The 25,770-nt window shown below is 41.5% G+C and overlaps 1 protein-coding gene across 7 annotated transcripts in view; it reads left to right on the forward strand.

Moving 5' to 3' along the window:
- BEND7 (BEN domain containing 7) overlaps positions 1-25,770 on the forward strand; it is a 46,953-nt gene that overhangs the window by 9,267 nt on the left and 11,916 nt on the right. For all 7 annotated transcript variants that reach the window (XM_064656481.1, XM_064656477.1, XM_064656475.1 and 4 more), the window contains 5 exons: positions 4,618-4,917; positions 10,241-10,363; positions 12,619-12,884; positions 17,746-17,971; positions 22,935-23,054. In XM_064656481.1, the coding sequence (XP_064512551.1) occupies positions 4,618-4,917; positions 10,241-10,363; positions 12,619-12,884; positions 17,746-17,971; positions 22,935-23,054 (1,035 nt within the window). The remainder of the gene's footprint in view (positions 1-4,617; positions 4,918-10,240; positions 10,364-12,618; positions 12,885-17,745; positions 17,972-22,934; positions 23,055-25,770) is intronic.

The raw sequence follows: 25,770 nt of genomic DNA on the forward strand, positions 1-25,770 counted from the left end.
ACTCCAAGAGGTGTTTGGTGAGTTCAGCCTGGCTGAGCAGCAGGGTCGTGTGCCCTGTGTGCAGGTGCCTCCTTGGGCTGCTCTGAATCAGCCCTTACAGAGTCTTCAAACGTGGCAGCTGAGTTTTGCTGGCCCCCTTCCAGGGAGGGCAGCATTCAAGTGGCATCTAATAAATTGCAGTTTAGTGTTTGATTATATAACCCGTTGCAGCTATTTTGTTGTTGAGCTTTCAAGCCATATGCATCGACTTCCACTTTTTCTCACCTCTGAAGCCTTGCTTCCCTACAAACCAGGCTGTTGTCAGCTCACATGTGCTTGTCTGGCTGCCTGTTGCTGCTATTCCTCCCCTCCAGATAACTCCTGAATTCATCCACTAATTTCAGCATAGTTGGACACAAAGATGGAAATCTGAGATACAAAACCTGATGGAGGAAAAAGCCCTATCTGTACAGTCAAGAAAGGAAAAAGTTCCATAGGAGTTTCAGCTGCCCAAACAACATAAAATTAGACACTAATTAATAGAAAAACTATATTTTAAAAGTCAGCTACCCATGAATATTTCCCAAAACACGGGAGAAATATAAATGTTAGAAACAAAGAAATTAATTGCAAAATGTTGGACCAAGAGAATATTATGGCCATTTGTTTATGTGAGTCAAAGGAAGAAAATATCAAACACAGACAATTGTCCAACCTTAACTCTATTTACCCACTTGTACACTTTAAACCACACATTATTACAGGTGTGGTTACCACTTCTCTGATAGTGGGATAAAAGTAATATTTGAACATGTGGGTACGGTTATATATCATTTTATAATTCTTTGCAGTGCTGTGATAATATTTGACAAACTATTTGGGAAAAGTGTAAGAACTTGTTGGTAGGTGATCTGCTATATCTAGATTTGGTTTAATAAGCATAATAGTGAAAAGATGGACAGTCATATAGAGGCAAAGAGTGTAATGAATTATTATTAATATTTTGTTAACTGCAGTTGTTTACAGATCTGTTTCTTCAGACAGCTGCACACTTAGCAAGTGGATTCTACTACATCCTGGGACAGTTCTAGTTTACATTTGTGCTTTTGTAATTTTAAACATTTTTGCAACTTTCAAAGCAGGAAGTTTTTATGTTCTGTATACTTTCAGCAAGGAAATAGATTGAAATTAATTTTGTGAAAATTACTTTTCAAGAGTGTAGCTTTTATTGAAGAGCTTTGTTTTGCTTTTTTTGTTGTTGTTTTATAAGATTACAGGTCAGGTCATGTGGAAAAAAGTAGGTTGTGTATAAGGGTCCATCATAGAAACACCTATAACAGTAGCTATAAAAAATTGTTATGTTTTTGTTGTGACAATTAGTACCTGTATATACAGCCCTGAATAGGGCTGTACCTTGTCATGGTTCTATTTTGAGTAGCATTTTGTAAATATTTTAGTGTTTTGCAAGTAACTTCATTGGTTTCAGATAAAACCCAAGGGTTTACGTAGGGAATCCAAGTGGCAAATCCTGTAGCCACCCCTTTGGAGGCATTCCCATCTCCTTGGGAATAGTGAGGACTCCTGGTATATGTACAGGGAGAGGCTGAAATAGGCACCACTCTTCTCAGGCCTTAACATCTATCTTGGAAGGCTTTTCACAGATAGGTAATGCAGATTTCTGTGTAATAAACTATTTTTTTTCATATTGATTATCCTATTCAGCATTTAAAAAGGAAGGCTGGCTCTTCTGTAGGACATAGTAGCTTGAGTAGTTCTGTTTTCTCTGTGCCCCATCTTCCTTTTTTTTTTTCTTTTTAGCTTTTTAAATTACATGTTTATTATCTGTGAAAATTATCAGCAGTGGAATAGCTGATAACAAAATGCTATCACGGGGCTCTAGAGCTAATAGCCAAATGAGATAACCAGGGAGCAAGAAGTTAAATCTGTTTAGTTAAATCTATGTTGCTCCTGTCTGCAGGTTCAGATGGTGTAACAGCAGCTGCTCTCCACTCCTGTCGGGCAGGATGCTGCTCTTCCTGGCCTGTTACAAGCTAAAACTGTAAAAAGTCATGACTGGGAAAGGAGGGATGTAAATTTGCATTGAAGACTTAAGTCAGGCTTGTAGTCCTGTAGGACTCGATGATCCTGATGGGTCCCTTCCAGCTCAGCATGTTCTATGATGGTTTATTGCCCTTCCTTGTAAAATAGAAGGCATATTTAAAAACCAAATCAAAACAACAAAAGAAACCAAAACCACCACCAACAACAAAACAAACAGAAAAATTCCTTAAAAAAAACCCAAAACGCAAACCCCAACAAACAAGTTTACAAAAGGGGACTCTCCTTTAAGTAAGGATTTACCTAAAGTTCAGGGTTTGTTTTAACATAAATTTAGGGGTTTTTATTTGGAGTTAAGTATGCTCGTGTCACTGTATAGGAAGACTTCTATATGAAGGAACAAGGGAACAGAATCAAGGCTGAATAAGCTCAATTAACATTAATATTTTATGTAATTGGGTAACGGAAATTTAATCTTTCTAACAACATGTCACCCGACCAGACATGTAGCACAGTCACTGCACCCGGCAGGAGGGGGTGGGTGGGAAGCTGTTCTGATACTCACCTACATTTTGCCATTGAATACAAATCCAAATTGCCAACATAAAACTCTGAGAGCCTGGTGTAATGTTAAATGGTACAACAGTAAAGGTTTGCTCCAGGCCTCCGGTGTGGTGGGAGTGTTTGGATCTGGGCTATGAGCAGGTACAGCCACGTACAGGAGAAAAGGCAGTCTGCAGTGTACGGGTCTGAGTGCCTCAGTAATTGGAGTCCGGCGGTACTCTGCAGCCTCTCAAGGCTGGGAACTGCAAACAGCCAACCCCTGGCTGGGCTGAAGCCAAAAAGTGTCATTTTAAAGGAATTGGTGCTGTGATTTGTTAATTAAATCACACCCGCACACATAAACCTGCGGGCAAACCAACAAAATAAATAAATACAGCGCAGAACTCCCTTGCAGAGGGTTTTTCTCGCCGCTTTAGCTGGAGTGGAAGCGGTGCTGGAGTGTCGCTGTACGGAGTTGGCAAATATTTTTCTAAGTTTGGACTGGAAGCTGTCTTGCAATCCACCCACTCTCCTCGCTGGATCGGGGTGGGATGGAGCCAGCTGGCACCAGCCCAGGGAACCGGTGCGCCAGGTCAAGCAGGAGATGCTGGGATCCAGCAGAGGCTGGAGTGGATTGTAGAGCTCCTGTCCCCTTCTGCTTATTCGCCTCCTAGAGCAAAAAATCCCTCTTTCAGGTGCTGCACATCCCTAGCTATGCCGGGCTTGCAGTGTGTCCCAGCCACACTGAGCTTGGCCCGTGCTGGGGAGGGGTTTGCTGCTCTTTTATCTGTCTGGTGTAGCTGCTCGTAGGCATGCATCTAAGTTTAAGGAACTTATTAGAGCTGTTAAGTTGATAAAATTGTTCACCTGCCTCGAATTAGCACACTTTCAAATAGCTTGTTAAACCAGAGACAACACACCTTGCATCTTGGATTTTGGAGAGTTGAGGTTTTGTTCTTCTGAGATTTCCTTTGCACTATAGCTTTGCCAAAAATAGGTTTATTTTGGGAAGCACGGATGTCAATTGACTAGAGGATACCAGACATTACTGTATTAAGAATAGTACGGAGGAAGGTTGATTCCTCAGTTTCTACATCTTCCTTTTCCCATTTGCTTAGGGTGTTTCATTTTTCTATTACCAGTAAAAAAACCAGCAGCTTCTTATTTCAGAAGGGGCAATGAACACTTCCTTATTACTCCTGAAATGTAATGTATGCTTTAACGAGCAAAATAGCTGCTATCTGCCCAAAACACATCTATTCATTGTGCAATCAGCAGTTTCATATGTAAAATTAATACTTAAATGGTGCCAGGAGTATTAAAGTGTATAACTGTTGTTATTTAAATGCCCTGAATTTATTTGGAACAGTCACATTTTTCTTGTGTATGTTTTCGTTTTGTCTTTATAATCTACATTTTCCAGACATCCAGCAGTTCAGCTATATACAGTTATACACGTTAGCTACTGTTTAATTTATTCCTGTATAATCCAGTATTATTAAATTCTGTGGACTAAGGAACTGATTCTGTTCATTAAAATCAATAGAGATGCAGTGTTGGTGTGTGCCTATGTGTGATGTGGTGCTTTTTGTGTTTGGGGTTTTTTTTTTAGGATCTATCCTTCAGCATACAGCAAACTGATACATAAAGGGTCTGATCCTTTAGGCTTTACTCGGGGAAAATATCCACTGATGTCAATGCCTGAATAGGATCAATCTCTTAAAGGACTGTTTATTTGAAACTGCTGTAGCTATTATTATTTCCTTCTGGCAAAAAACAATCTCACTCATCAAAGCTTTAGAAACAGCATCAAGAAAGCCAAGTTCAGCAGGTCTTTCAGCCACGAGAGCTGTCAGCCATGGCTGTGTGAAAGCGTAGCCTGGTACATCCCAGCGACCACTCAACCATCCCTTTTCTTTCTTGTCTTTATTTATTTAATTCTGTGCTCCAACTCTTTTTGGTATCTAAAATCACTAATCTCTACCCATTACTGTTTTTGCTAATTTACAGTGATAACTGTGGCTCTGTTTTCATTAGGAGATGAAAGCCGGGAAATTAAAAAACAAATTACAGGGATGAGAAGATTACTGAATGACAGCACTGGAAGAATCTATCAACGAGTTGGCAAAGAAGGAGAAAAACTGAAGGAGGAGCCCCAAGATTTAGACTTAGCCTGGGCCCAGCGCCTGAATCCCCCTGCAGAGTCCCAGGCGAGCCTTCATCCTTCCCAGAGCAGCGCATGGAATGAATTATCACCCCAAGCCAGCCATTTTTCAGGGCAATACGGAACTCGATCCAAAACGTTCCAAAATCAGACTCGAACTGTGGCATCCAATGGTATGATCTGTGTTAGATACTGAGAACGGTACTTTTTTTTTCCCCCTCTCCTTGTTCTGTACTAAATATCTGCCTTTGTTGTGATGATATATTGTACCACTGCACTGAAAGTAGTTATAGTTCAGAGTCTACAAAATGAGCACATAGTTATCACTTCAGAAAGGTGTGAAAGTGGGCACAGTGCGTTCTGCTGCCATCTGTCTTAGCTTTTAAAATGGTTTCCTGGTGATAGGACAGAATTACTCAATGCTTAATTTCTCTACAGTGCTTACTAAAACAGCTTTTGCCATTGTTATTAAGTTCATGGCTAATTAAATGTCAACCTCTACCACTCCTCTTTGCCATGAGTAGTGTAGCGCTGTTGTGACACCACTCGTGGAGCAGGATTTTACTGCCTTTCATGAGGGGATGGCGTCAGCCTTATAACAGGCCACTGAACTGCAGGGACAAAATTCTATCACAGCCGTAGGCTTTTGTTCCTATGAGACCATCGGAGAAAAGAAGTGATGAAGTCTACCTGTGAACAGTGTGTACTAGAGCGTGGCCCTTCTAGTACTGGCAGAGAATTCTGCCCTGAGGTAGATGGCAGTGTGCCTTTAAGATGCCTTTCTCTTGTTGTGTTAAGTCCCAGAGAATGAAAGTCTTGCTGCCACTTTAAAAAACTGTGCCGTCAAAGTCCCACCATAACAACCTTCTAAATATGAAAGGACACAAAATTCATCACACATCTGCCTCCTTGCCCTGAGAGGCCCTGAGCACCAGCAGGGACAGTTCTCTGCATGCACAGAAGTGCCCAAGCCTGCACAGATTAGGTGCCTGGTTCCCAAATCCAGAAAGTAGGTGGAGCAGCACCTCTATCCCCTCCGGGGCCTGATTCAGCATATGAGCTAAAACACGTTGACAGGATTTGGCCCCATATGCAAGAAAATGTCAGTGCTTTGATTTTTTTTTAATATGAGGAGGAAGGGTTCAGCTGATTTATGATACCTTACAGGTTAGAGTGGCCTGTGGGACAGTGAAAGAGTTGGGTTGAGCAACCTCCTAGGCTGGACAGGAGGAATGCCCAGGCTCCCAGCTCTTGGGGAAGTGCCCCAGGAGGCACCTCCCTCTGCAGCTGTCCTGCTGCAGAAAGGAATGCAATCTTTTGGGTTATTACATAAAGATGGGTGTGGGCCCTCTCCATTGGCCACCTTTGAAAAGACAATCTGCGTAGCAGTTTGGTAAGAGGTGTCTGTCTACAGTGAGATGTTGTGATCAGGCTGGGCAGTTTTGCTGCTTTGGCTCCAAAGCCTGGACTCTAGGAAAGGAAAACTTTTGATGAATTTCTGGGCTATGAGCAAGAGCTCTAAAACTGCTTTTCACCCAGCATACAGCTCTTCTGGGCATTGTGACATGCCTGATTCCCCCTGTCCCGTGCATTGAAAGCATTGAAAGCCTGAGCATCTAACTCAGCATTTTAGATGTTGTTCAGCAGATGGACAAAGGCCCTAAAAGCTGGGTGTAGAGATGCTGAACAATACCTCAAGGGAGATACTCCTCCTTGGTACTTACCATGGTGTTTAACTTACCAGAGCAAAACTGTTCAGGCCTGACATAAGGTTGTTACCTGGGGCTGTTAGGCTGAGGTCATCACTGGGAAGATGTTCAGGTATCTGTAGCAGGTGATCTGAGTCCAGAAACTTTCTGTCCATTGTGGATAGATACTATATAGGAAGTAAAGGTACATCCTGTAGGCCCCCTGAATTACTCAAATTTGGATGCAGTAGACACATCAAGTCCATCTCACTAGTAAGTTACCTACTCATAGGGTGGTTCAAGGAGAGGCTGGAATGGATGTTTAACAGAAAGCATTAGTGAGAAAGGTACTGACAAAAGTAGAGCAAAGGAGGAATGGGGGGAGCCTAGACATTGCTGCAGCAGAGGAATGAGTAGGAACATACCTGAAAAGCAAAATGATTTACTCCAAGCCAGACTTAAGGTGGCAGTTCCACAAGTCAGGATGTTGGGTAGATACGTGTGACCCAATGCATTTAGTGGAAGCCCCTTGGGGCTACAGTGAGCAACGTCTGCCCTGTTTGAGACAACAGGCTCACAGAGTCTTTCTAAGACATTTGAGTTTCTTGTGTTCTGTGGGAAATCCAGCAGTGATGCAGCAGCTGAATTGCTTTTGGGCTATATCAAGATCATTTTCAATGGGTAGTACTCGCATGCTCTTCAAATATAAACTGGTAGTGATGTTACAACAGGTGAATTCCCTCTCAGTAGATCCAGCTTCAAGAACTGCTGTTCTGGGCTACTTACTGCTCACACAGGGAAAGCAGCTGATGTATTTGTGTCATCTCCTTCTCAGTCATACAAGCAGGTATCAAATTTGCCTGCTGGCTAGCTTCCAAAAGAGAGGGAGATGGCTCTTTAAAGACTCTTTCATAAAAATAAAAAGTCTGATCTCCTTTTAAAATTAAAAATTGATTTATAACAAGAAGAAAAGGGTTGCTTTTGTCCTCTAAAAATGATAAAGATAGTGCTTGGAACAATGACTGAGAACATTCTACAAGATGTTTCTTACAATACAATAACTGATCAGAGGAGGGAGGATAGAAAGAAAATAAAAAACCTTCATGAATATGTATGGAGTCAGTAGAACCCTGCTTTGATTTGAAATATTGGTGGTCTCTTTTCCCATTCCCAGTACCTATGGTAGATTTACATGGGTAATTTCTATCAATGCTAATGGGGATTGTAATGTAAATCCCCTATGCCTCAGTGGGAAAATAGACCCTTTGGTTTTCCATCAGAAGCCTCTGTGTTTTCATTAGAAACACGTTACATTGCAACAGGAAAGATGTACAGGTATTTACTGATACAATTTGTCCAAGTTTTCACATGCAGTTTACCATGATGTAAAGTTTTTATTAAGAAGGAAACAAAAGCCACCAGCCCTGGTTCCCCATTATGGTCTTTTAAATACTGTTTCCAGAAGCCCACTAGAATATTGGATTCTGATCAAGAGAGAGGGCTGGGTTTATCTTGAGAAGCTGATTAGTCTTTAAACAACTGAGAAAGCACTGAAGGAAGGATGTTTTATTAATGAAACTCTCCTAATTTCCTGGGACTCCCATTTCGGGGGTACCTGCTTGTCTTACTGAAAGATACAGAGTTATGCTATTAAATTATAAGTAGTCTTGAAATTCATCTACCTAAAAGTCTACCTGTAACAGGTAGGTAAAGGGTATTGGTGGAGTCGAGGTGAGGGGTTCTGAGTAATCTGCTGTAAAGCTAAAGATAACATTATTTTTTTCCCTCTCTCCCTGTAACAATAGGCTAAACACTTTATGGACCGTTGAAAAGGTAAAATCCTATCCATGCCCCAAGGAACTTCCAGTGAATAGACAGTGTACAAAGGAAGGGTGAGATCAAACTAGGCAGAGTCCTGCTGAGTCAGAAACCTTTTTGTTTCAACTGGAGACTCACAGCCTGTTTTCCAGATAACTTCTTAGTTCTAAAAGGTTGTTTTATTTGCAGCTGAAACTTCAGAGAGGTGAAGCCAGTGGTGCTATTGCATTTGTATTTGCTCAATTTGCAGAGATTTTTGAACTAGTCCATTTATCTCAGTGCAGTTTTTAACATGTATTTGTCCATGGATGATATCTTAAAATACCAAAATTTATAGTGTGGACAGTCTAAATATCTGAGGAAAAGAAGAGAGTGACACCCAGAAGATGTCAACAATCTTTAAGGGATACATCAGTTCAGCTTTACAAGTAGCTCACTTTTGGTGCACGACCATCAGTTTGCTCAGGTCTGATAGATGTTGCTTTAGATCTAAAGGACTGAATGGAAGGAGGTAGAGAACAAGTGCTTGGGAAGGGAGATGTGAGGATGGAGGGACACACTGGAAGAATTAGGAAAGAATGGTAGTGATTTAGGGGTGGCCAGATTTTCAGCCATTTCAAGTGAGGATTGAAGTCAGGGGATCTCTGTGGGTCTGACATCAGGGAGCTCTGATGAAAGAGCACAACCCAAACCTGAAATGATATTTGGCTGGTTTGGCTTCAGAGGAAAGCAAAAGTAATAACTAAAAATGGGAGGATTTATGAGTGGAGATTAAATGAGTTGCTTATGTTCACTTTATCTGGGTAATGATTAAAGGGCACCTGATAAGTGTCAGGCTATGGAAGAAAAAGGAAAATATGCTCTCTGAAGTCCACATGTGACACCAAGTGAGGTGATTCTTGTTAGGTCCGTTTGTACCTGTCCTTGTAAAATGATCATCCCTCCTCTTGCATGCTTTGATGAGCAGTAAAATACCCATCAATTTAAATGACTGTAAGCATATTTTGAAAGGAAGGGAGGTGCATCCCATCTGGCCTCAGTTTCAGCCAGATACTGCTAGGTGTTTTGTTGAATTTTGAAATTTTTATTTGCAGCATTAAAGCTGGGGATACAGCTATTTTAAATTAAAGTGCAGGATACAACTATCCAGATAAAGCCCGAAATCTGTCAGCTGTTACAGCTTGTCCTAATTCAGGACCTACAATGCAAAACTTCTGGAAAGCAAGGCAGTAATAAAGGCAGTGCTGAGGACTAGAAGTATGTAAGTCAAGCTAAACACTAGTAAGAATTACTAGAAAAAAAGAATGTCTTGAACTACTGTATTAATTTTCAAAGGGAAACTGTGGAAAGCCCATCTTGTAGGTCACAGTGCTGGAAAACATATCATAGAAAACAATCCCACCCTAGCAAACAGAAGGGCAGATTTGAAAGCTTTCTTTGCTGGTGGTTCTTTTCTGTCCTGTTTTTTTGGGTATTTTTATTTTCGTTCTCGATTGTTCACGTGGTAAAGAATCACATGTAACATTCAAGCAGTTTAAAAATTCCTAGACCCTCATTTGATGTACAGTATTTTATTACACAGACTGTCTTCATTCTTTGTAAGACTATTCCAGGAGATGGACTTTTTTGTATGTGTGTGATAAAGTGAGCATGTTTATAATGAGGTTTGGTGCTTTTGTTATTCAAGATGAACCAGCCTGACAATAGAGAGCCCTGCTGTGAGGAGTGCATTGTATTCAGGCTTTTCTCCAGCCCATGTAACATTGCATCCCAACTCTATATGATTGCACATGTTAGTAACTGGATAAAAACAAGTGACCCTTTCCCCTGAAAAGGGACCATGTTGAAAATTACTTGCTTTCTTGCTTTGGATCTAGTTTCACAATCTGGTATATTGATAATAGTTTCAAACACCTGCAGCTAATTGTTGTTTGGGTGGTTTTGTGTGGGTTACATGATCTTTTCCCCATTTCATTCCTCTCTCTTTCAGGAGAAATCCCAATGGTGAATTCATCAGTTGGACCAAACTGCTGTACATGTAATTGCCAGTCCACCCTGCAAGCGATTCTTCAAGAGCTCAAGACCATGCGAAAATTGATGCAGATTCAGACAGGTACAATGTCCCATATGTGTTTATCTGTGACAAGCATCTAGCTGAATATGGCCAAGCTCATTGCAGGGGTGTTGAACTAGATGATCTTTGGAGGTCCCTTCCAACCCAAACTGTTCTGTGATTCTATGATCTTCCTCTTAGGGAATGGTCTAATAAGACAGAAGTCTGTGTGGACACTCAGGAAAACTTGGGACTATTTCCTGCTCTCTTGACACGTTGTTCAAAGTCAGATTTTCACAGGTTTCTTGGAAATGTAATTATTAGTTCTCAGATCCTTACCTGTAACATGGGATTTTATCTTACAGGAATCTTTTAAGGCTAAATTAAAAAAAAAAATTTAATGTGATTAGATACTCTTGTAATGAGAGCTCAGTGGGTAGGTCAGTATGCTGTAACCACCCCCAGTTTGTTTTCACAGAGCTACTTAATTTGTGATTTGCTCACCAGTTCACTAATCTGAGCAGTAAGAAAAATGAAATTGGAATTGTCTAGTTTTCTGCTACGTTGGGAGCTGAAACAGAACAGTGCAGAGCCAGAAGAGCTCTAGAGCCAGCAAGATAATGAGAGACCATGGCAGGTAGGAGCTAGGTAGGTCATCATAGGCTGCTGGGAAGCTAAAAGTCACTGTTAATACTAATAAAGAGTTGGGCATATTGGAGATTTTTTCAGTTGACTTGCCCATCCAGCATAAGTGATGGGGAGTGGAGCCATGGAGGTTTTTCTCTTAGAGTGGCTGGGTAAGACCTCTGTAAGAAAAGGGAGTGTTGAGTAATTAACTGAAACATGGGTGGAGTGAAGGGCTGACTAAACTCCTTGTCTCCACGGTGTGTAATGTTTGAGTGAGTGATGGGAAGGATCAGACAGGTTTTGTAGTATCAGTTGACATGCATAAAAATGCTTTTCTAGAAGTCATCAATTTACAAAGAAGCACAAAAAGGCCCAGTTTTACAGTCTTTGCTGGGACATGGGCTTCTTTATCACTCCAATTTCATTGAAGTTACGTTGTGATTGGAAATGGCTTGTGAGTGACAGCTATAGGACTGGGGTTTATGCCAAAAGAGCTGGCTCCTCAATAGCAGGAACATATCTTATTTATTATGTATCTACAGAGTAAGTACCTTGTTAATTCATGAAGCTCTTGATTCACTGGGAGTGCTTCATATTTTCTGAAATTACAGTTTTGCAGAGAAAAAAAAATCATTTGGCATTTTTGTTGCTAAAAGGAAAAAACACCTAAAATGCAAACATGTAAGCTAAAGTGTAGTAACTTGTTCTGGTGTTCAAACACCCTACTGTCTTAATTACAAACTACACATCACAGTCTTGTAAGTCCTTGCCAGAAATTAAATATTCCAGAAATCTTTTAATAAACAGTATTGTAAGGTTTGTTTTTTTCCTCAGGCTTTGTAGATGAGGACTTTTTGTAGCCCACTCATAATTTGAATGAGTGTGATCTACATGTGAAGCACTTCTGGCTTTTTTTGTTTCGACCTTGATTTTAGTGATTTATCCACACATATAATTGTATCTTGATAGCATTCTGCTAGTGAGTGAGTGAGGACTCACTCACATTGATACAGGTTCAGGATTGGTGCCTTAATTTATTGTGAATACTGGGAAATGCAAAATATTGATATATATAAAATATGGTTTCTTATATTTCAGAGGTAACACATGTCAGTTTTTGTGTATGAGCAAAACAAACCGATGCAACTTTAGGTTACCTTTTTTCCCAGAAATTAAAGTACTGAATAGTGTTTTCACTCATTCTTGACATAATGGTACTTGAAATGTTCTTGCTGAGCTAATTAACTTGGAGACCACAGTCATAAAAATAACTGTAATTGCATTAGCACTTGTATTATCTTACTTTATCAAGAAAAGATCTTCAAAGACAGTGAGATTCTCAGTCATTCAAGAGGATATGCAAATCAATCATCACTTAAGTGCTTCATGTCACCAACCACCCAGTGGTCACTAGGAGAAAGAACCACGTATTCCTAATTTTCCTAAAATGCTATTTATCACTATGTCTTGAAAAGCCTCATAGTATAGCTCACTGTCATTATTCCAATTGTGCAGATTGGAAAATTATGCCAAGGTGATAAAATGTGTTTCCCCTGCGCCAGCAGTCCTGGAAGCCACACCACTTACCCAGAAAATAAGTTCAGTGTGTCGGCGGTTTAATGGTGCATCTCTGTGATTATAGGTTTGCTTTTGTCTATAAAAGTAATGCATTACTTTCTTTCATTCAGTTGGGACTCAAAACAGACAGCAGCCTCCTGTTCCTCTGATTTGTGCACAAAAGTCAACAATATCAAGAAAGAGAAATAAAAAGAGAAAACTGCCCCTCAAAACTATTGAACCAGTTGCAATGAGTAAGAAACCCAGCGCTGCAGAGAATGAAAAGAAGCTTTCAGCAAACTCAGAACGACTGAGTCTGCAAGCGATTGAACCCGCCCCAAAACCAGAAGGCCCCGTTTCAGGATTTGGAATTATCCTTGAATCGGCTTCATCAGATGTAAGTTCAGGTTTTAATGCACAGGATCGCAGGATTTTAAAGCACAAACTCATTCAGGAGAATCGGTACTCAAATCCCATTGATGTCTCTTCCCACTTTTTGTTAGAATAAATAAGGAAATCTTGGGTAGGGGTGAATGGAGATGTTAGGGTTAGATGAGGGGAGTGCTGATTACAAAGGTTGGGGTTTTTTTCCAACTTTTATGAGTGTATAGTTCTTCCTTGAGTTCAAAGCTCCAGTTCCTTGCGCTTGTAGTGGGAACTTGCTCTTCATCTCTCCCACTGCCAAGAGCCACCGTGAGGTGAGGAGCCATGAAAAGTGCTGGGTGTATGAACCATTCACAGCCAGTCATTGCTGTTGAATAGTGACACGTGTGCCTTTATCCTGCCAAGGGGTATTTATGTGCTCTGATGCCTGTCTGATCCCACTGGCTTTGGGGGACTCCTCACCTCTGTAATCTTCATATTCGGTCTTTGCTGAATCAGGTCATTTAGTCTCCATCACTGTGGTTGCTGGATGAGGGCCTTGACACTGTTGATGATGTCGATGTGACTAAAGGGGCCAAAATTTGCCTCTCTAAAAATGTCATCTTTTCCCATGTAAAATTACAGTAGGCATATTTCCTTGATTCATGTACACAGTGATAGAAATTTCATGTATCTGGTGGCTGATTGGCTTTGTTTAATGACTAAATTGATGTCATCCGAACCAGTTCAGCGACAAGTAAACTGGTCATTACTTTCTCTAATATATTTTTAATTTTGAGCAGGCGCTTTCCAATTTCCTAAGTACTATGAGCTAGAAAAACATAATTAAATTCAGTATTAATAAGCATAAATGAAAACAATGTAGCAGATAATGTTCTACCTTTCTGGAAGAGGGAACTAATAATAAAAAAGAGCTGTCATAATAATTCAGTTACGGAGATGCAAGCCACACCACTAATTAGGTTGCAGTCTCATGCCACAGAGGCAGTGTAGTGATACAGAGTAACTAGTTTGATGCTTTTTCAGAGGTTTTCCTTTTGTAGTACTGGGCTTAATAATGTTTGAGGGAAAGGTTTGGGGAGGGACTGGTAATTTATCTCCAGTATGCAATTTGTGCTTATAATTTTTCTTTGCTTGTGGCACTCTTGTCAGCTTGAAACACGGTTTTGAAAACAGTTTTGTACTTGCGATGGAATTTAATTTGGCTTTATGAATGTGTTCCATCGCTGGACACGATTCTTTGTAGTTGCCAATTTGACCTAAGGAAAAAAAGAAGAGAAAACATGTGGCTCATAAATCAGGCCCTCATCTGCCCACCCATGCTTGGGCCCCTGCTTGCCACAGTAGTTGCTTGACTAAATTTACAGAGCCAGAACCCTGAGAGAAACAAATTGATTTTGCTTTGTCTTTGGAAAGAAAACATTTGAGTTCTGAAAACAGATATATTTAATGTGAAAATAAAATGTGACCCTAAACATTTTGAGAAAGCTAAAGAAAGTCACTTCTGTCAGAATGAATGGCAGCGTTATCTTTTTCTATTTATTCATAAGTATCTCTGGTGTGCTCATGACCAGCATGTCTGAATGCCTGAAAAAACTGAAAGACACTTTACACAGCACCATGTTCCCTTGAGGATATTCCATGGGCTGTCTGTAGTGTGTGCTGTGTCATGCACCACCACTGCTGCCACTCCTGTTTTGCCAGCGCTTATTGAACTTTAAGAAACATCCAAGTTTAACGGGTATAAAATTGGGGCTGCCAAAACGAGTGCAATTAGTTCAGACCTGCTGTGATGAAATACTGCTGCTTACAGAGATGGAAAAAGTCTTTGTGAGACCAACCCTTAATCTGGCCCATGGATCAGAGAACCTGCTTTTTAAATGTAATGATCTGTTACTCTTAGTTATAACGTTCTTGTGTTTGTTCTACAGTTATAGTATTTCATTTATAACCTAATAATTTTTAATCTATGTATTACAACCTACTAAGAAGTCTAGGATTAAATCTAATTCACTACCTGTTAATTTTAGCACAGCAGAAGCCTTTGGCATTCAGGTCTTATTTGTTTTATTGTACATGAATAGTTTACCCACCAATTCCTTAAGCATGATCATTATCTACTAACAAGTGCTTTTTCCTTGAGAAATCGTATTCAAAGTGATCGTAAAGTTCAATTAGTTACTGATTGTCTTTGATTGAAGAGTGGTTTACTACTAAAGGGAAAGCAAGAATAAATCATGTTTTTGCCTCCAAATTATTTTACTAATAAATTGATTCCTATATTAAGAATAAAATAGCCAAACTAAAATAAAGCTGACTCCTCCATTCTGGTGCAGTGTTAAGGTTTGAGATGTATTTTATGACTGTATTACGGGGTGGTTGGTAACCTGTCAAAGACTAATGCAGGTGTTCTAAAGTGAACTTAGGGAAGACAGAAACCTCCCACAGAGCAGAAAGGCAAAAGCTTGCTTGATCTTGATTTTTCGGTCTGAATACAGGCCATGAAAGTGGGGCCTCACAATCATCCTGGCTTTTTGGGGTTTAAGCAGGAGGTGTCAGAAAAGGTACCACAAGAGTAACTGGCCTTTGGTGGTTGCATCAATGGTGTGGCCAGCAGGACGAGGCAGTGATTGTCCCCCTGTGCTCAGCACTGGTGAGGCCACACCAGTCCTGGGGTCAGTTTTGGCCCCTCACTACCAGACACACATTGAGGGGCTGGAGCATGTCCAGAGAAGGGCAGTGGAGCTGGGGAAGGGTCTGGAGCACAAGTGAGATGAGGAACAGCTGAGGGAGCTGGGGAGGCTCATCCTGGAGGAGGTTCAGGGGTGACCTTGCTCTCTACAACTCCCTGACAGGAAGTTGTAGCCATGTGGGGGTCCATCTCTTTTCCCAATTAGCAAGCAACAGGACAAGAGAAGATGGCCTCAAATTGCACTAGGGAAGGTTTAGATTGGATATTAGGAAAAATTTCTTCCCTGAAAGGGTTGTCAAGCACTGGCACAGGCTGCCATGGGAAGTGGAGGAGTCACTATCCCTGGAGGTATTTACTAAAGGTGTAGATGTGGCACTTGGGGACATGGTTTAGTGGTGGGCTTGGCAGTGCTGGGTTAAACATTGGACTTGATAATCTTATGGGTCTTTTCCAACCTAAACAATTCTATGATTAGTGAAGATGGTTTGTCTATCCTGGGTGTCTGTCATCCAGGTCATCTTAGATGTCTCCCAGAAGACCCGAGTAACAGACCAGGATACCTTCATCACCATGACAACTACATTCTGGGTTTTGATGAACATGAAATAGAATTTTTCCCAAGCTGTAAACTTGGCCCACATTTATTTACTCTTGAAAATCTTTTCTGTCACCAGAAAGTTTAGAAGTAACATATTAAAAACCCACCTACATCAGAGTATTGTCAGATGTCAAATAGAGTAACTCTGACTGTTTTGCTGGATCCAGCATTTTGAAAGTTCTCAAGGTAAAAAACAACTTTTCATCCAGAACAAGCTGAGAAACTACATGCTTTTAAGATTTTTTTTGTTGTTGTAATCTGCATGTTTTAAGATTCTTCATCCTGACTTCCCAAAGCATTGTAACCTTCATGGCTCAACACATATCCATATCTCATGATAGTAACATTCTTTGAAAGTATCCTGCTTGCTATAACTCTGTTGATACTGATTTTTAAAAATCCATAGGAAAAGAGTTACACAGCCAAATTGTTCTGAGGTTGGCAGCCCTTTCTTCTGTCTAGACTCAAGATGTTTGCAGGTGATTTGATGGGAGATGGCACTTGCTCTTGCTCTGTAAACGTCTTTGAAAATGCACCATCATTGGTGGATATATTTTCATGTAGGAGAAAAAAAGCACGTTCTTAGGAGCAAGGCTGAAATATTGCCTTATTTTCATCATGACCACAGATTTTTTTCCCTCCTTACCAGCTTCCAAATAATATTTTAAAAATTTTAGTTTATTCATGAAAAAATATAAGGAAGAAATATAATTATTCCATGCAGAAGTCTTACATAAGCATTACAAAGAAAATTCTGCAGATACTGTTCATGTAATTTCTGATATGTACAGACAGGGGCAGCAAAAAGGCTCTTGGTAAGGGGACTTCTCAAAGACCTTATCTGCTTTGACCCAGAATGTACTTGAGAGAAGATTCTTGTGAAATACAGTATTTCTTCCCCTCTGTCTCATTTGTAAGCAGTCCTGTAAATCCCTGAGATTTCCTGTTGAGGATTTCCGTGCTGAAATAAGCTGTCTGTCTGACATCATCCTCTTCTAAGGATGCATTTTGGGAATATGAAAAGGAGGGAGAAATGGATGCTCAGCAAGGGTGAGCTCCAAGGGCAACTTCAGGCTCATCATCCACCTCTACTCATATGTGCCATATCTGCACTAGAAGCCCTCCTGGGAAATCATGTGGAACGGACCAGTATCCCTGCATTTGTGCTTCTTGGAAATGCCTGGCTGCCCCACAGCACTTGGCAGTGAAACAAGTCCATTAAATGGTTAGATACATGTCTAAAATGCGTCTCTTAGGAGCATTGCCCTGGGATGATCCTCTGGGTTGCCATTATTACCCAGTATTGAAAGATATCTCTTGTCTTTTTGTTAGCTGCACACCTAGAAATAATGTCAGTAATTGTTAACTATTACAGAGGCCAGACAGATTATTTGATTTGCCTTTTAAGGTGCTTATTCACTGATGGGGTTTGATTTCAATGAATTAGGCTGCTGAGGTCTTGAATAGCTGGGAAAAGATCCGTGGTTTGGTGACGTGATTGTAAAGTCTCATCAGATGCGTGATTGAAATAAAACAATGTCTTTGAATGCTCGTTTAATTAAAACATTTATATTCTTTCGGTAGCCAGAAGTGCAACTTGCAGAAGGCTTTGATGTCTTCATGCCAAAATCTCAGCTGGACTCTATACTATCAAACTACACTCGCTCAGGAAGTCTGCTCTTTAGGAAGCTGGTCTGTGCATTTTTTGATGACAAGACTTTGGCTAACTCTTTACCAAATGGCAAAAGGAAAAGAGGGCTCAATGACAACCGGAAAGGACTAGACCAAAATATTGTGGGTGCAATAAAAGGTATGTTTTCTGCTTTCTTTCACATGTGTAATTAGAACATATTCTCAGCTAAGAAGAGTGTAAGGGGATTAGAATTTCTGACGTGTGTTAGGTCTATTAAAATATGCAGTCTTATTTTTATTCCCTTTCATTCACTTGTTAAAAATAGCTTCTACGGGGACAGCTTGTGTTCATTTTAAGCCAATGATCCTGGTTTCTGAAGTCAGGCTCTAAGGTTAGAAACTCAATGTTCATATAAGATAATTACTTTTTTTCCCTGTATATCAGAGATGCCAAGAAATCTTGAAAACGTAATGACAGTGTAACTGATACCCTTCAATCAAAATTCCGAGTCTTGCACTGCATCTGACTGTGTCTGCTCTGTAAATTGTTTAGTAGTGGGTGGTTGGATTGGGGAGAGATGGAGGAAGGTAATGCTGGGGCTGAGATGAGTTTGATGCTCATAAGAACTGGTGGTCGTTCTTCTCGGGGAGCACATTTCTTGGTCAGTGTGAGCATCCTGTGCTGGGTGGTTTTTCTTAGTGATCAGTGCTTTCTAGCTTCCGAAGAACACAAGTACCTTCAAACTCTGTGATCACAACATATAAGGAGCTAGTATTAGACCAGAGGTTCTGAACTGGATTCTATTTATTTCAAAATCTGTTATTGTAGGGAAAATACTCAAGTTACCAAAAAATAGTCTATGTTGCAAAGCAAAGCTTATTTTAGAGGCTGTGACTCATCCTCAGGTACAGATTGCTTACTTAGGAGACACAGGGCAACGAGAAGAGTTTCTGTAAGTGTGTTGGCAGCAAAAGGAGGCAGGAGAACCTTTTGCAACCACCTCTCTGCCAACTTTCGGACCCCTCTCGCCACGAAAGAAGGACATTGACATACTGGCTTGAGTCCAGTGGAGGGCCACCAAGACTTACAGTACTAAAACAGGGAAGTGGTGAAGTGTCACAGGTGGAGAGGCTGAGAGAACCAGAGAGAAAATGATTCAAGAGAAACCTTATTGCTGTCCACAACTTCCTAGTGGGATGGTGTAGAGAAGATGGAGTCAGACTCTTCTCAGAGGCACAAGAGGCATTGGACACATGGAAAATTGCAATGTGAAGGCTGGACATGAAGGCCTTCAGAGGACCGTTCCAAGCTGTTTATTTCTGCAACGAAGTGTATGTTGTGCCTATGTCTTAGCCTTATACATTTTACAGAGTAGCTGGCAGCCTTTCTTACAGTTATGCTTGTAATCAAGTTTAAGTCACAAACATTTTTTTGTACCTTCCTTTCTTGAACTCAATAATCTGCAAAAATCTGAGTCTGATTTCACTCTATCTCATTCTTCATTAAAAGCTTTAATAAATAAGTTAAATGGAAGAAAAAGCATTCAAAATTACGTTTTTTTTAAAATCTCTAATTTGAACAGCACCTGATAAAAGAAATGTTTTACAGTAAATGCAGCAGCACTATTAAAATAGCAGCCATCACCCCCTGCAGGGAGCAATGTTTCTCAGTAGCTAAGCCCGTATTAGTGGAGCAAATTCCGAGGCTGCTCTTAACCTCTTCGCTTGAGTTTGGGAGAAGAAAGAGGGGAGTTGTAGTTCCAAGAGACAAATTTTGTTTGTAGTGATACTACTAGGAACTACTGTAATAACAGTGATCTTTATTGGCATTTACAGTATTGCCCAAACGCTGCTGCCTGATTCCTGATAGGGAAGCCCATCCCTAAAAGCTATGCTGGAATAAGATGCCAAGAGCTGACGTCCTGTGGATCTTTACTCAGTCTGGCTCCAATAGCACCCTTCTTCCCTCCGAGGAGCTGGGCTGTCACACACTGTGGTTTCATTTATTCCAAGAAATAACTGAGCCAGTATGAAATCTCTGCAGGAACAACATCATGTTGTTTGCATTATTATCATTAGCACATTCCTCTACCACGTGCCCAGATACCCTTTATTGGCACTTCTAGTCCTTTTCCATCACAGAGATACAAAAGACTACATTCACGACAAAAAAGTGCAGGGAATTTGAAGGAAGGACTGTTTGCTTGAAAATTGCTCTTCCTGTCTGAAAACATTTTCACTGCCATCCTTACAAGTAATTTAATGCTTCTGCAACAGGATGATTAGCCAGGGAGCAATTCTCTCTTTTGACTTTGGGTATTCAGTGGCACTTGTTGAATCAGTTGCAGTGTTTTTCCTGGGCAATCAGCTTCCCTTGTGTGCTGCACCAGTCTTTCACTCAGAACTGAGGAAAAAAAAAAGATGAAAAAATAAAAATAATCAGAAGCAGTTATTTTTCCTTTATGTTGTTGAGTAGGAATTCAGCCAGTGAAATCCTTCCCTGCAGAAATCAATGAGCTGTGTTCAGATATATAAGTGTGATGTATCCCTCAGGGATCCATACTGGAACCAGTACTATTCAATATTTTCATCAGTAACACAGACAGTGGTTTCTAGGGCACCCTCAGCAAGTTTGCAATGACACCAAGCTGAATGGTGCAGTTGATTTCCTAGAGGGAAGGGGTGCCATCCAGAGGGACCTTGGCAGGCATGAGGAATGGGTCGATGTGAACCTCCTGATGTTTAACAAGGCCAAGTGCAAGGCCTGCACCTGAGTCAGGGCAATGCCCACTGTCAGGATAGACTTAGGGATGAAGGGATTGAGAACAGCCCTGCAGAGAAGGACTTGGGGGTACTGGTGGACAAAAAATTAGATAGGAGCCAGCAATGTGTACTCACAGCTAGAAAGCCAGCCATGTCCTGTGCTGCATCACCAGCAGTGTGGGCAGCAGGTCAGGGGAGGTGATTCTGCCCCTGTACTCCGCTGTGGTGAGACCCCCACCTGCTGCACCCAGCTCTGGGGTCCTCAGCACAGGAAAGGCATGGACCTGTTGGAACGAGTCCAGAGAAGGGTCACAAAGATGATCAGAGACCTGAAGCACCTCTCCTGTGAAGACAGGATGAGAGAGCTGGTGTTGTTCAGCCTGGAGAAGAGAATGCTCTGGGGAGACCTTATTATGGCCTTTTAATATAAAAAGGGGGCTTGTAAGAAAAGCAAGGATGGATATTTTACCAAAGCCTATAGTGACAGGACAAAGGAGCAATAGTTTTAAACTGAGTGTAGGTTTAGATTGGACATAAGGAAGACCTTTTTTTTGTTTGTTTTTATGATGAGGGTGGTGAGGCACTGGCAGAACTTACCCAGAGGAATTGTGGCTGCCCCTTACCTGGAAGTGTTCAATGTCAGCTTGGCCAGGGCTTTGAGCAACCTGATGAAGTGCAAGATGTCCCTGCCCATGGCAGGGGGGTTTGACTAGGCAATCTTCAAAGTGCCCTTTCAACTCAAACCAGTCCCTGTTTCTATGACAGAGCGATTGTTAACACTGTGCAGCTCAGATGGACTAGAAAGGGCAGGTCACACTTCTCCTGCCTCCTTGCTATTCAGTTCCCATTCCTTTTTGTCCACATTGGTCTTTCCCTAACCGCACATTGAGCAATCAAGGCTCTTTTGCCTTTCATTCAAGAAAAGAACAAACAAGTTAGAGAAGAGAAGGAAGTTAACATCCTCGCTCTCTAAGAGTGCCAGCCTCTGGCTCCCTATGCAGGAAACAAGGGGCAGGAGTCATAATTCCCACAGTGGGCACCTGTGGCAGGTGGCCTGGGGACAGCCTGGTGTCACGGATTGTCCCCAGGCCCTGGTCACGAGCAGGAACTGCAGTTGCAGTCATAAGTCATTAATCAGGTTCCCGTTGTGTCAGGTACCATATGGATTCAGAAGGGAAAGGTTATTTCTGCCTTCAGAAAGACGGTGATTGTTGCAAGTTGGACACTGTGAATGTGTGGGGATGTACTGACTTCTCTAGGCAGCCCTCAGAGTTGGTCTGACATCCTTGCAGATCAGACTGCAGAGGAAAGTATTGCTAATGCCTGTCATGCCATGGTTTTGTGAACTTGTTAACATGGAAGGAGTTTGCAGGGGGGTATTGCTCTTGGTTCCTTTATACTTAGCAGCTGGCACTGCTTCAAAAGTATGTGTATAAAAATGCTAAAATTGTCCTTTTTTTTGCTGCATGTTTCCCCATCCCATTTGTGTGACACTTATTCTCAAGGATTACAAATTCCTTGAGCTGGGACCAGTTTTCTCTCTTTGTTTGCCAGTCATAATTGGACACTGGGCTCTGAGACCTCTGACCAAGACTACAGTAGCAATACTAACAGCAATAATATTTTTTCTCTTTCTGCTCTTGTTTATTTTTTGCACACCTCTCAGTTGCATGATGAAAATCAATTGCATCAGTTTCACTCCTTTTATAATGTTATATTTTTGGTATAACATTGTTAGGTTTGCTGTAAATATGGATTTAAAGATAATGTTGACTCTCTCTGTACCGTTTTTACAAAATACAAAATCAAACCTGTAGGATATTTCTTTTTTCTCTGTAATGGTGCTTTTTTTTTTTTAAGTAGATTTATAAAAATTCTGTTCTGTCTGGTTTGGCAATATAAAAACTATGATTTCCACAGTGGTAGGACTTCAGTCCTTCATCACTTTGCCTGCAGCCTTAGGAACCTGACCAAGAGGTCACCAACTGACCAGATCTTCAGCTCTCTACCTGTACCATATGGAAGGCAGCATTTACAAGTGCCTGCCACACCTGAGACTCAGTTCAAAGTTCACTATTATTTTTCTGTGATCATTTTGTGTGAAATTCATGAAGACATCAGGTGTAGAACATTTCTCTGTGACAGGCTTTTATATGTAGTAACTATGGCATTATTGTGATATTTATGCACCCAAATGACTTCTGAATTATGAACTTGTGAAATGCTGGGTTAGGCTTTATTCCCACAGTCCTAGATTTGGCCATTAAAATTCTTTTTGATAAGTGAATAATTTGATATATATATATTACAATCCTCTCCAGTTGCCATTTCTCCTTTCTGCTGGCACGTTTCAAAAAGGTGGTATCTTTTTATTTCAGTCTTTACAGAAAAATACTGCACTGCTAACCATGTGGATAAACTTCCTGGTCCTAGGGACTGGGTCCAGATTCTTCAGGATCAAATTAAACTGGCAAGAAGACGATTAAAAAGAGGCTCAGGTATGTATAAAAATATGAGGAACAACGTGTGAGTGTAAGATTAAAAGCTTAGAGCCTTGCTATCCACAGAAGTGTGTTGTACTTGTTCACTTTATGAAAATTGGACCTCTAACACTTTGGCAGGTTTTTGTGTACAGTGTTTCCTTAGGTTTGGTATGGTAGCAAGTTTAGGAGCTGTCTTGGCAGACAAGTTAACTTTGCATCTTTCTCTAGCTCCTTTCCATTAGCACCCAAACCCTTCTTCCCAGAAGTCTGAGTCCTAAACTAGCTGATCTATCCAGGGTTGCAAGTAGAAGTTTTATAATTCCGTCTTTTTTGGTCTGACAAGCCACTCACTGCAATGTTAAGACATAACCCAGCTAACCTTTTCTCTAAACTATGTGTCTGGAAGGATAGATGAGTCTTCTCAAATTCCTTGTGAAAGAATCAGCATCACTATAGCAGAAAAACCACCCACCCACCCACCCTGGTTGTGCCAGCAAGGTTCTGCAATACGTGAGAGGCAGCTTGCCAACAGTGAGTAACAGGTAATCTAGGCAGGCTTTTGCAGCAAAGCTGCTCAACTTGGGCTGGGATAACCTGGATGCTTGGGGCTGGGACCAACCTTCAGTGGAGCTCAGCACCAAGCTTTCAGCTCCAGCCACGAACAACAACGTGCAGTCTCAAAATCCCCAGTAGAGTTCTGGGAGAGCAGTATCACTGATTGAGAGACATGTAATTATCTTATAAACCATAACTAGTCTCCTTTCTGTCTTCATGCCTCCAATCCTAGAAGGGGCTTTCTTCCTACAAGGCTTCACTTACTCTTCCTCACCCTGCTGTTTCCCTAAGACTGTCTCAGGGTTGTATTTCTTGTCCATCTCTCCCTTAGCGCATCTGACACTGTTGTCTGAGGCAGGTCACTTGTGCCAACCTCATTAAACACGGTCCTTCACTGTTGCTGTATTTAGCTGCCTGCCTTTTCCCCTCTTCCCTGCTGCCCATCACCACAATTAAGTGCCTGTTAGCCTCTGTGAGCTGATGGGGTGGGGAACCTGATGGCTCCACAGGGGATGCTCACCCCGTGGTCCCTCGTGGTGAGCGAGACCACAGGAAATGTCCTCTCCAGCTCCCTGTCTCACAGAGCCACTATTTTCTGTCCAAAGCTGCATCTCTGAAACACACACTTAGGCTGGCATCTGAAATCATTCTCCACAACGTTATTAATGCCAGGAGGGAAAAGCATAAGACTGAGGAAAATGAGAAACACCCAGAGACAGAAATAACACGGGGGGGGGAAAAAGTGCAGATTATTCAGTAGCATAAGCTTCCCTGGGTAGAGAAGCAAACCAGCACTGGCCTTAAAAAGGGTTTCTTGTGTGTGTTGGGGGAGGGAGGACAGAGGGATACAAGATAATCTTGTTAAAGGCAGTGTCAGATTACTGGTGCTGTACAACAGGATTGCTTTCTGCCCCTTCCAAGGCTGCCTCTCACCCCCCAGGACAGGAGGGTGGAAGTGGGATGTCAGGCTTCAATAAGGTGAAGGGTGCAGTGCAGGATGTGGTAAGCAAAGGGTCCTTGGGCTGTCTGCAGACGATCCCTCAGGAAAGAGGATTGACCTAATTTTGTTTTGATTTTTATTTTCTTTCATCCTTTTTTATTTGCTTTTCTTCGTGCCTCTGCAGGATGTTAATTAAAATGACAATGACATTCAGCTTTTGCCTTTCAAATGGGGCCACCTCCATCTCTGGTCCGTGCTCAGGATGGGAGATTCTAAGCAGAGGATATTGTCTCTAAGCTAGCAAGACTGTAGGAAAATATGTGAAGCTGAGTATAGTGTGACAGAATCAGATAGGCTCCACTGTCTCTGCCTGCAAAGGGAAGGTAACTCGTTCACCTGTATGGGGATGAGTAGTGAGCAGCAATGTACCTGGCAGCCTCTCAGGTTTACTTGCTGAAAGAAACCTACACAATCCCTAGATTGGTAGAAAAGCTCTTTTTTTTGTGTTGTTTAGTTTACTGGCCAATCCCTGAAGCGCCATGATTTCTCTTCGACTTGCAGCCACAGGGAGACATGCTCATTTCAGTGTAGCAGAAGTGACTGAACACACCACTTGGCCATCTGCACCCTTCCGTCCACTACCACCTCCACTGGTGGCTTAAGCTAACCCAACCTGACCTTGCACTGAGGCAAAGGAGATATTTCCAAGGCCTTTGTGACAGCAAAACACTAGATCTGAGCAGAGAGGCAGGAGCAGACAGCTGGTTGCAGTAATGTCCTCATCTTGTTGAAGTAAGATTTGTTAGTATTTTTATGTTACAACTGTGAGCTTCTGATTTGAGTAATCTAATGCTGATGAGGCGACAGATCCATCCAGTCCCATATTTTGTGTCCACAGATGGCTGTTAGCAGAAGCCTGTGGAGGTCTATAGGACTGGTTGAAATGTTTGCTAGCCTAATCTTTCAGCCCTCAGCAGCTTTATCCTGATGTAAAACTGCACTATTTAACTATTCATTTTGAAATCATGCCAAAATTGTGTGTAACTTACAGAGACCAAAACAGGAGGGGAGGGCAGGCATGGAGGGAGGGTTGACCTTCTGGGAGAAGCTGTTCCAGGGCTCTATGTTGCAAAACTTAGCTTTTAAGAATCTTAAAACTGTGGGAATTGCAACCACCGGGATGTGGGATTCATCACTCTTCTGGCCGAGCTGTTGAGCACTTCCAGGCTGCCTGTG

Source organism: Pseudopipra pipra, chromosome 5 (genome assembly GCF_036250125.1).
Source record: "Pseudopipra pipra isolate bDixPip1 chromosome 5, bDixPip1.hap1, whole genome shotgun sequence".
Classification (NCBI taxonomy): Eukaryota; Metazoa; Chordata; class Aves; order Passeriformes; family Pipridae; genus Pseudopipra; species Pseudopipra pipra.